This window comes from Glycine max, chromosome 7 (genome assembly GCF_000004515.6).
Source record: "Glycine max cultivar Williams 82 chromosome 7, Glycine_max_v4.0, whole genome shotgun sequence".
NCBI lineage: Eukaryota > Viridiplantae > Streptophyta > Magnoliopsida > Fabales > Fabaceae > Glycine > Glycine max.
Window position 1 is genome coordinate 18,006,808 of NC_038243.2, and position 11,219 is coordinate 18,018,026.

The window sequence follows — 11,219 nt, forward strand, 5'->3', positions numbered from 1 at the left end:
TTGTTTTATGAACAGTTAATTATTCATTTAATATTTATCTTCCAAGTATATATATATATATATATATATATATATATATATATATATATATATCACCTTTTTAGGAAGGTCAATACAATTTATATTATTAATATATATACCATTAATTGTTACCTGACTTGCATAATAATTATAAAAATACTTTTTTAATTAAGGATTGTTTTGATATTAAATAAGTTGTTATTTGATTAATTATCTTATAGTAAAAGTTGTCAAATGAATTAATTGTATAATTCACTTAATATTTTTTATTGGATAAATAACTTATTTTTTTTAACTATGCATTTGTTGGTAATTTAATCCCTACATTTTTAAATAATTAATTTAGTTCACAAATATACAAATATTACAATAAATTATTCCAAACCTAATTTGTCACATAACTGGGGGCACACCTTGAGTGAGAGAATTTGCTTTATCATTTTCTGAATATAAAGTAAAAAATGTCACAGGAATGATCTCTCTTGCCACTGAGAGTGATGTCTTCTACACTCTATGCAAAGAAAAAAAAAATCAAATCTAATAAATTGTTTTCATACTACTTCATTTGCATAAATAGATTTTTTTTTTTACCCAGTTTGATCAAAAAGTTTGAAAAGAGTGTCTAAAATTTCTCTAAGAAGAGGGAGAAATAAGAAAGATCTGATTTTTTTTTCCTACAAGAAAAACAGATAGGTGAATCAAAATAGATAGAAAAAATTAGAATGAAGATAACTAACTAATTATTATTTTTTATAAAGACTAATTAGTTTCACATCTTATCTTATTAATTCATTTATCTTCTACAAGATACACTTATCTTTATTTCAAAAAAAAAAAATACACTTATCTTATTATTATTTTTTTTCACTTATTTCTTTCTTAATTAGAGTAAGAAGTATATTTTCCCTTAGCCAAAGAAAGGCATAATTAGTCTAGACCTAATTTCTGACCTTATTGAGTTAGTTAGTGAGAATCACAGAGGAGTAAAGGAAGCAATTTTGCCTCATTGAGTGAATACTACTTACTTATATACACATTCATTCTTCAACAAACATTTTAGTTTATTTTTTCTCTCTTTGATCAAATTCCCTTCCCATGGTCTCTCTCTCTTCAATTAATTCCATTTAGCTTTCCCCAAATCCCAAACCCTTTTTCGCTTAGATCCCAATCCAATTGGGTTATGGACATGGCTTCCAGTCCCCGCACCGTAGAAGAGATCTTCAAGGATTACAGCGCCAGAAGAACCTCTGTTATTCGCGCTCTCACTCACGGTAACTGCTCTCTTCTCTTCTCTTTCCACACACACTCTCTCTCTCTCTCTTGCTAATGACTTTTTTGCCCTTTTCTTTTCTCAGACGTTGATGAATTTTACGGCCTCTGTGATCCAGGTAAAAGGGTGGTAAATTGGATCTGGTTTTATTTTTTATTTCTCGGCTCTATTTTTTTTTTTAGTTTCGTTTATATTTTTTTGTGGGGTTCGTTTTGTTTTGCGAATTTTTAATTTCTTTTTCCTTCTCTGGTGTGTGAGTGTGAATTGTGCGTGGTTGTTGGAATAAACAAGGTTGGTTTTCTTTTTTTTTCTCAAATGAGTGGGCGGTAATGAGAAAAACGTGAGTTTACGCGTGTGTGTGTGTGTTTGGATAAGCGTTTTCAGAATTTATTTTATTAAAATTGATTTTGAACTGAATTAATTTATGCTTGGATGTAAAAGTATAAAAAAAAAAATTATTTACGCAAAAGTTACCTGGAGTTGCTTCAATTCAAGATCGATTTTGGACTCAAAGTCAATTTCTTAACAAGGGACCAAACCTGTGAACATTTTAATTTAGTTAAAATCATTTACCTAAAGTGATGTTGTATTTCAATTTGATTTTGAATTATCCAAAATGAATCCAAATATGCACTTAGTTATTGTGCGAATGTCAAATGATATAGCATTGGGTTTGTTCTATGACATTTGAGACCGTTGTCGATAGAGGGTCACATCCATGTTTGTTTGTTGGGTTCTGATTTTTTATTTTATTTAAATTGAGGTTTTGTAATTATTGGATAATGTGTTGTGTCTTTGTATTAAATTTGAAGTCTCTGGTGTGTTTCTTTAAGATAAGGATAACCTGTGCCTCTATGGACATCCAAATGAGGCCTGGGAAGTAACTCTGCCAGCGGAGGAAGTTCCGCCAGAGCTCCCGGAGCCGGCTCTTGGAATCAATTTTGCTAGGGATGGCATGAACCGCAGGGACTGGCTTTCTCTGGTTGCTGTCCACAGTGATTCATGGTTGGTTTCTGTGGCCTTTTACCTTGGGGCTCGTCTTAACCGCAATGAAAGGTATGATCTAGTTTGATGGATTTGTTCATGTATGATGTGATAATTCAAGTTCATTGTGGCTCTCTATTCACTAGGGACATCCTTGTGCACCTTGTTTAACTTTGAAATTATGGGTTACAATTGGAATTGGTGCTCAACAGTCATCTAAATCATTATAATGGATGAATGCCTACAGAAATTGTGGACTTCTTTAATAATATGGTGATGATTCAAATTTCTCTATCGTCTGTTGAGATCTGATGCTTGATAGGTTTATACATGCATTCCTTATTTTGCAGCAATTTTTTTTATACAATCTTATGTTACTGGCAAGATCTGCAGTGGTCTCCATCCAGCAAATTATTTTAATTTTCTTATAAAAGTGTAAATTCATGGTTAGCAATGGGACTAGCCATGTTGACCAATGTGATTTTCCCCATGAAAGTTTGTGCATGTAATCAACTATAAAATGTGAATGTGATGACATTGGGGGGGGGGGGGGGGGGGGGATTTAAAATTTCTTTGAAATGCCTTGTCTCATTCTTGCTTTATTTTTCCTTTCTTAGGATTAGGTATGGTACTGAAGGGATTCTTGAGGGAAATATATGCAATTAAGTTTCATTTGTAATAATTTGTTTGTATAGTTTTATATGTTTACACTGTTGCTTTGGTTTCTTATAGTTTTTCCCAGTGTAGTCAATTTCATGCGATAGCACATTTATCACGCCAAAGCAGCCCCTGGTTGTTTCAGAGTTCTTTCATAAATTTCTGCTATCTTTGGTATAGTGGGTGTTTGGCAGTCTGGTATTTTTAAAATAATAGTTGCTCTGCGAACTGCTATACTGTTGTAGCCCTTTTGGGGTTGGTTGCTTTGCTAAGCTATTCAGTATTGACTAATATGCTTTTTGCCCTGTGGCTTTCTCTTCAAATAGAAATTTATGCAATTGCTGATTGGAAGAGATTTCTATATATAAAACCTCTATTGAATTTCTTTACTGTGGTATTGCTCAGCATCTCTGCTGGCATATGGTTCCTTCTATTGATGGTTACCTCAATTCTTTATTGCAGGAAACGATTATTTAGCTTGATCAATGATCTTCCATCTGTTTTTGAAGTTGTGACTGACAGGAAACCAGTTAAGGACAAGCCAACTGCGGATAGTGGAAGCAAGTCTAGGGGAAGTGCCAAGGTTAGTGTATTTCTTTTCTACTGATAATTGTTTCTTGAGTAGCAACACTCTTTTAAATACACTAATTAGCTGAAATTGTTAGGAAATCACAATTTTGTAGGTCACATTTCTTATTTAATGATTCCTCTTTATAATTTCAAATAAATTTAAACCAATAGTGAAGAGTGTGTTGCCAGAACTCCTCTTGTTTTTTGGGCTAGTGCAGTATTGATTAGTTTGAGGGTTTGGTTTGATAGTGCTTGTGCATAATGAAAGTTTCATAAAAAAATCATGAAAGTCAACATATCAATGTTATATGCTGCTTTTTTTTTTTTTGTTTAACAAACAAAAGCACAGGCAGCTTCTAGAAGTATGTCCTAGCTAGCATATTGTGTAAGGTGAGAACAGTGAATCCTGACCACTGACCAGAATACCAAAAAGTTACAGGAAACAAACCTCAGACATACACTTGGGCTGAACATATTGATATCTTTATTTTATTTCTTTTTTAAAGTATAAATAACACTAAGCTAAGCCTTAATATGTCTAGCTCCTAAATTTGATGTCATTGTTGAAATAAGTTCAGACACTTTCACTGTCACATTTACTTTTTCTAAGAATATAAAGAAAATTAAAAACAAAGGTAATATTATAAGTTGTTTGTACCATGATGTCTGCTTTTGTATGTTATTGCACAACTATTGAGGCTTCCACCTTCTGGTATGATGCATTCCTGTACGTATATTTGCAGAGATCTAGCGATGGGCAAGTTAAAAGCAACCCAAAGTTTGTAGATGAGGGTTATGAGGAGGATGAAGATGAGCATAATGAAACACTTTGTGGAAGCTGCGGCGGAAATTACAACGCTGATGAGTTTTGGATTTGCTGTGACATATGTGAGAGGTGGTTCCATGGGAAGTGTGTTAAGATTACCCCTGCAAAGGCTGAGAGCATAAAGCAATATAAATGTCCATCATGCAGCCTGAGGCGGGGCAGGCCTTAGACTGAAAGAGGCGATGGAATGGGTACATGTGAGGTGAGTGTTGTTTCATGGCTGACAAGATACTGTAATTTTGTTACATCACTTACAGAAGTTAATGTAATGGGCATAGTATCGATGCTCAAGGGCAAATTTATCAGGGATTAAGTTTGTTTTTCCAGATGAACCATTGGTGCATGCCACAGGGTATAGAATAGAACATGACAAATTTTAATTTTATGATTAGTTTATATTTAGTAGAATATTTGCTTGAACTTTAAATATTGTAATTTTTTTATTTTTAACATTGTTTAAGAAAACAAACCTTTTCAACAGATTATTCTAATTGAACTTTCATTATGCTGCTTGATGGGTTAATGAAAAGATTATGTGAGTGGAATACTTGAAGCACGGGTTTTTGACGAAAAAGAAACTGAATTATGTTGTCAAGTAAGACGAGAAATTTTGATTTTGTGTGCATTCGCTGTATGTCAATGTTTCTTTGGAGCACAGGACTCCTAATGAAATTCATTTCATCTACAAGCTAGGGTGGATAGGAAGTGAACTTGAAGGTGAAATAAATTTCTTTGGAACTTCGTTGCTGTTTTTGAAATAAGCTTATTTTAACACCCTGAAAAGCTATTGTTAAATTTAACGTCTTAGGTAATATTGTATGATTTCTTAGGCATGTGATTTGATTGAGATTTGAGTGTAGAAATTTTGTTAAGGAAGTTTCTTGTTCTAACACTTCATTTTGAAAAAATGGTTTCTTAGAGGTTAAGAGTATGTTCTGAAAAAAGAGAAGCTAGTTTTGTTTCTTTAATCCTTAAAGTGCTTCTGCATTTTTTTTATAGCAAATAATTACTTTAATCTTCTAACTTTTTCACCGACTTTAGATTCGTTCCTGCATTTGAAAAACTTTCTCTGGTCCTTGAGCTATTAAAAGGTTGGTTATGGTAGTTCCTTCCATGGAGACTAATGTGTCCCACATTTATAGTTTTACGACGGTTTTAATTTTTAAGTATTCAGATTTAATTTGAAGTTTTGTTAGAGAAGTTAGAGAACTACTAACATGTTGTAGAATGTAGAATGATTAGTATGTATATGTCTTTTAAGTACATGGTCAAGGTTTGATTTTCATACATAGACACAAGTATTTGTTAAAAAATATCAGTTCTTTAAATGGAACACAGTCATTTAAAAGAATAGTTTCTAGATCTCAGTCAGGGAATACTAAAAAAAAAAAAAAAATGGAGAACTAAAGAATGAATAAATTTAATTACTCAGTTCGAACAAAAATATTTAGAAATGATGGATATTCAATTGAAGCAAATTCAATTTTCGAGAATTTTAAATTCTCTGAAATTTTAAATTTTCTCACCCAAAGAGGAGTAATGAATTTGAATTGAGTAGGAAACTAGGTGTGCTATTTGTAATTCAGGAAAATTGAGATTGACTGAATCATAGACATTCTCGCCACCAAATGAATGCTCCCATTGGGGACAAGACAGAGACACCAAAAGTTAATTTAGAGACATGGATATTTTCGACAAGAGACACAGTTAGCAGAATATAAGGAAATTTAAGGGTGTGTTTGGTTTATATTTTTATTTTTTGTTTTTATTTTTCGAAAACTATTTTTATTTTCAAAAAATTATTTTTATTTTCAAAGATTAAAATTTTGAAAATATGTTTGATTTGATTTTTTGTTTTCTGTTTTCAGGAAATAAAAACACTGAAAATTTATGATAGGTTAATTTCTTGTCTTTTTTATATTTTTATATTTGTTTAAAATTATATTTTTTGTCATCGCATTTTCATTTTACTCAAAATGAGATTTCTGTTTTAAACTGAAAACAAAATTTTAGAGGGTGTTTGGTTTGGTTGTTTTCTGTTTTCATTTTCATTGAAAATAGAAAACGGTGATGAAAATGTGTTTGGTTGGATTTCTGAAAACATTTTCAGTGAAAATGAAAACAGGAAACAACAAGAAAATGAAAACAATTATTTTCATTTTCTGGTTGTTTCCTGGTTTCATTTTCATTAAAATATTTTCAAAAATCCAACTAAACACATTTTCATCATCATTTTCTGTTTTCAATGAAAATGAAAATAAAAAACACTCAAACCAAACACCCCCTAATGTGAACATCACAACTTTGGTTAATTCTGTTTTTTTTTCCTTGTTAGACACCCCTTATTGCTATAAACCTTTTTCTTTACAAACCCATGGTTTGGGTTTCATAGACCCCAAAAGTTCAGTTATGGGTTCCAAACAACGCTCTTGTGGCTCGGCCACTGCCAGAGAACGCCTACGCTGGACACAAGAACTCCATGATCGTTTTGTGGAGGCTGTAAATAGACTTGGGGGCCCTGATAGTAAGTCTTTACTTGCAGTTGTTTCTGCACATTTTTAACCTTTCGAAGAGACTAATTACATTCATTGGATTAGCCTTTCTGAAATGTAAAAAGGTGATAACGAGAAATAGGCTTTACATTCGAAAGAAAGGCTAATCGAGAATGTATATTTCGAATTTGGTGCGAGAAGCAATTTGTGGGTGCAGGGAGCAACTGCCGACTTTGCATCTATAGGGTCAATAAGCCCTAACCACACCATGCATGATTATGTAATTGTGCACAAATGTGGAACTTGTTTTGTGAAATGAAAATTAGGATAAAAGGGTGGTGTCCCAGGTCAAGATGAAAAAGGCTTCTAGATAAAGTAATTTTTTTTTTACTTTTCCTGGTATTGTTGGTTTTCTTTTGTTCTTAGGAAATATGTCAAATGATTAATCTTTGTTGATAGCCATTAAGATTGTGAATTGTGATAGCTATCTATAACTTTTATTAGTCTTTAAAAAATTATAATGGTTTTAGAAAAAAGATGACTAGAGAATTGGTTAATGTAGTTTAGGCATGAATGTCACTAGAAACACTAATGAGGAGAATATTTTAAAATCTCATTTTTCCTGTGCTTGAAATATTTATAGAAAGGAATTGATTAAACTTGTTTAAAATTACATTTTTTTAATATCTTTGTTTATTTACGGGTGATTCTGTGTGGTATATCATGATTCTTACATTTTGCCAACGTGTCTTAAACATAAGGAAAATGTAAGATAATAAGATATCGTTTAGTTTGGAGTTTATAACAAGTGACACTAGTGAGGGTTTAGTTAGAGTGACGTTGATGATTATATGTGTGTTATTTGAATTATTGGTCAAGTTAATTTTTAAGAATTATTGGCACTAACTTGCTCTGGTTTGTTTATCTAAGGGCAACACCAAAAGGTACACTGATAGGGATGAAGGCTATGGGTGTTCCAGAATTAAAAATTTATCACGTCAAAAGCCATTTGCAGGTTCCTTTCTCTTTCTCTCTCTTACTTTCAATTTTGTGGTAGAGATTTTGCCCCCTTTGTAAAATGTGAGAAATGTGAAAGGAATAATGTGTGCACGATCATTTTCAAACTCAACTTTCCATTGTAGTTTTATAAATTTCAGAAAAAGAAAATACGCTATGCAAGTACTGTCAACATTTTGTTTTAGTTTTTAAGAGAAAAAAATACTTAACCAGAAATGATTTTCAGCATTTACTATTTTTTGCCAAAAAAAATTGTTAATTAATCCAGGGTACTTTAAGAGAAAATAATTAATACAACACAATTAAAAAAAAATATCTTATAAAAGGAGACAAACAATTTTTTGAAAATTATCTTATAAAAAGGATAAAGGAATTATAAATTTTGAAATTCTTCAACTTCAAATGCCATTATTCAGATCTAAAATGCGAATTCAAATAATTCACCTGAAAATCAAGTAAAGTTAGATTCAGAAATTTAATAAGTTCTGCATGGATGTGTTCAGAAATACAGGATCTCCAAATTGATTCTAGAGTCCCCCACAAGTAAGTTTTTTACTTGAGCAAGTCTTGATGCTAATTTAACACTGATAACACTAAATTCATGCTAATTTATAACTAGTTCCTTAATCATTTATGAAGGAGGAAAGCTTGAGAAGAGAAGCATATCAGATATACTGCCAAATTTTAGTTCTATAACGTGAGCAGACAACAAACTAAACATTAAACAGCAATATTTTTCTTTTCTTCATAATTTCAACTTTTATTTTTGCATCCATTAAAAATATTTATTATATTTTTTTCTATTCATGTTTGTAATCGAGCAGTGTTCTTCATCCAAAGGAAGTCCTTCAAATGCAGACAGAAATGCAAAATCGCTTGAGTGATAAAAACAGAGGTACTTTTTTTTAAGCTCTTTTCGTCTTTCACCAAAATATTCCTACTAGGCACTAGCATCGGAGTGGAATTAACCCAATTTTTTTAGCAAACACTTTCACGTAAAATTTTTTGAAAAAAAATTGACAAAATTATTTGGCTTGAATTTTAATCTAATTTATATTTTCACTTCACTGCAAAATAACATATTTATATAAAAACATTGGCTTGGTGGGAAGAGGTTGTGGGTTTGATTCACCATTAACATTCTAACAAAAATTAATAAATAACATTGGCTAATAAAAAAAAAATACCATTTATAACTTTTACATATACTCCAAACTCCCCCATTGAACACTTAGAAAACCGTTATTGAAGAAGGAATGTATCTATCCTTTTGTTCAAGGCCTAAGGAGCTAGTTTTAAGCCATATAGAGTTTTTTTGAGTTTTATATTTTGTTTTCTTCTCCTTTTTACTTCAGAGCCTATGGTTGCATGACATATACTTCCTTTTTCTAGTGGATTATTGGGGATTGCTGATTTCATATCCATTTTAAACAATGGCCACCCCTTAGAGTTGGCATCAATGACAATAACCAGTTTGATTTGTAACAAATGCAAACGCCTTAATATAATTCACCCCAACTTTTTGAAGGAACACCTTTACTACTGATCCTGTCTGGTGCTTGGCAACTAAACCATGAAGTTTCCATTTCACTTTAAAAACCCATTTCACATCAACTGGTTGCTTTTTAGATGAGAAGTCTACAGGTTCCTATTGTGCGTCAAAAGGGGGTAAGCATCAATGAGATTTATACCAATGAGTCATGAACAGCCATATAAATAAACTTGACACTACACTTTAACATAAAACTTTAAGGCTCAGGTTTATGGGTCTTTCTTTCACTTATATGATGTTCAATTTTCTCATTCCCATATGATGTAGGACTTCATTTCACATTTGTATTTCAACATTGTTTGATGTCTCACAGAAGCAATGATTTCTTCCTTCATAGCTTCCTTCCATACTTCTTAATTAATGGCATGCTCCCAATTTATTGGTTCTATACTAGCTACATTGGCCAAATATACTAGATCACCTTTGGGTGTGATAGCATTACCACAAAATACCTCATAATCAATAATTCTAATTAGTAATTAGTGATAATCTATGCCTCTACGGTCTTCTTTCATGATGCTGCATAGAATCAACTACTGCATCACTTGACTCAGTTTGTTGATCTCATCCAGTGAACTTAATACTTATCTTGCCTTATTACAGTTTTCTATCCAATTCCATGATGCTGACTCATCAACCGCTATATGTCTATTAATAATTACTTTCTTCAAAGTTCAAGGTTGGACATTTGTAAGTTCCTGTTTTGGAAGGTATCCCACTAACACCATGGCATCTATTTAACACACAAGCAGTAGTGGACATTACTTATCCCCAACAGAAATGAGATATTCCTTTTTCCTTTAACATACGTTTATCATGTCAAGCAAGGTTCCATTTCTTCCCTCAGCCAAGCCATTGTTAGGATGTATAAGAGATTAAGAGGCAACCATTTCATCTATGGTGCATTTCTTCTCTTAAAACTCTTTAAACTCCCTAGAGGTATATTCTCCCCTACCATTAGTTCTCAAAATTTTGATTTCTTTCTCACTCTGACGATCAACTATTGCATAAATCTTTGAAACAAGCATAAAATAATTAACCTTTCACTTTAATAAGATATAATCACACACCACAATGTTAAGTCTAAGATGATCCAACCCTTTATTTTAATAATAAAAAATAAAGTATAAGACTGTTGAATAATGATATAGACTAACAATACTTACTACAAATCGTCCTAAGCATTTTGTCCTACAAAGAGAACTATCCTTTGGTAAACATCTACAAACATCGTCTATGCACTAACAAAAGTATCCAAAGTCTTGTTTCCTTATAGCTAAGTCAAAATTTTATTCTCAAACTAATACACGTAGTCAAATTAGTTTTCAACTAATTAGCGTTTGTTACGGAGCCAACTACTTGCTAATCTTTAGCTGCTACTTATTTTGTTTCCTTAACTTTAGTTGCTGTTACCTTATCTCTAGCTTTGTCACTTATTTTCCGTTTCAGTTTTCATGTATTTATGAATAAGATTGATCTTCTATCCATTTAAATTTCAATTGTTAATTTATTATGGTATCAGAGCTCTTTTCTCTGCTGCGCGCATCAATGGCTGATGAAGCCACATACCCTTATACTCTGCAAGATGCACAAAATGCATTGAATCCCCTATACATCCACCCAAACGAGAGCCCATCCACCGTCCTTGTTTCACCACCGCTCTCAGACGGGAATTATCATAGTTGGTCTCGTGCGATGAAGATGAGCCTGTTGACAAAGAACAAGCTAGGATTTGTTGACAGCACGATTGTAGAACCACCTAAGAATCATGCCGTTTTACCTTTCTGGGAATGAGATAACATGCTTGTTCTTAGCTGGCTAATAAATTCG

At 32.2% G+C, this 11,219-nt stretch overlaps 1 protein-coding gene across 1 annotated transcript; it reads left to right on the forward strand.

Moving 5' to 3' along the window:
• Positions 1–935: 935 nt before the first annotated feature.
• Positions 936–4,808, forward strand: LOC100782478 (PHD finger protein ALFIN-LIKE 2). Its single transcript, XM_003529108.4, has 5 exons — positions 936–1,292; positions 1,377–1,409; positions 2,125–2,347; positions 3,395–3,515; positions 4,246–4,808. Exons 1-5 carry the CDS (start codon positions 1,202–1,204, stop codon positions 4,495–4,497), a joined length of 720 nt encoding a protein of 239 aa, XP_003529156.1. The 5' UTR covers positions 936–1,201; the 3' UTR covers positions 4,498–4,808.
• Positions 4,809–11,219: the final 6,411 nt, after the last annotated feature.

What these genes read in the sequence shown, in the direction of transcription:
- LOC100782478 (XM_003529108.4), top strand. Translation starts at nt 1,202, where the DNA reads ATGGACATGGCTTCCAGTCCCCGCACCGTAGAAGAGATCTTCAAGGAT. An exon ending in TTACGGCCTCTGTGATCCAG is followed by an intron (nt 1,410 to 2,124) that starts GTAAAAGGGTGG and finishes TGTTTCTTTAAG; the next exon opens with ATAAGGATAACCTGTGCCTC. An exon ending in AGTCTAGGGGAAGTGCCAAG is followed by an intron (nt 3,516 to 4,245) that starts GTTAGTGTATTT and finishes GTATATTTGCAG; the next exon opens with AGATCTAGCGATGGGCAAGT.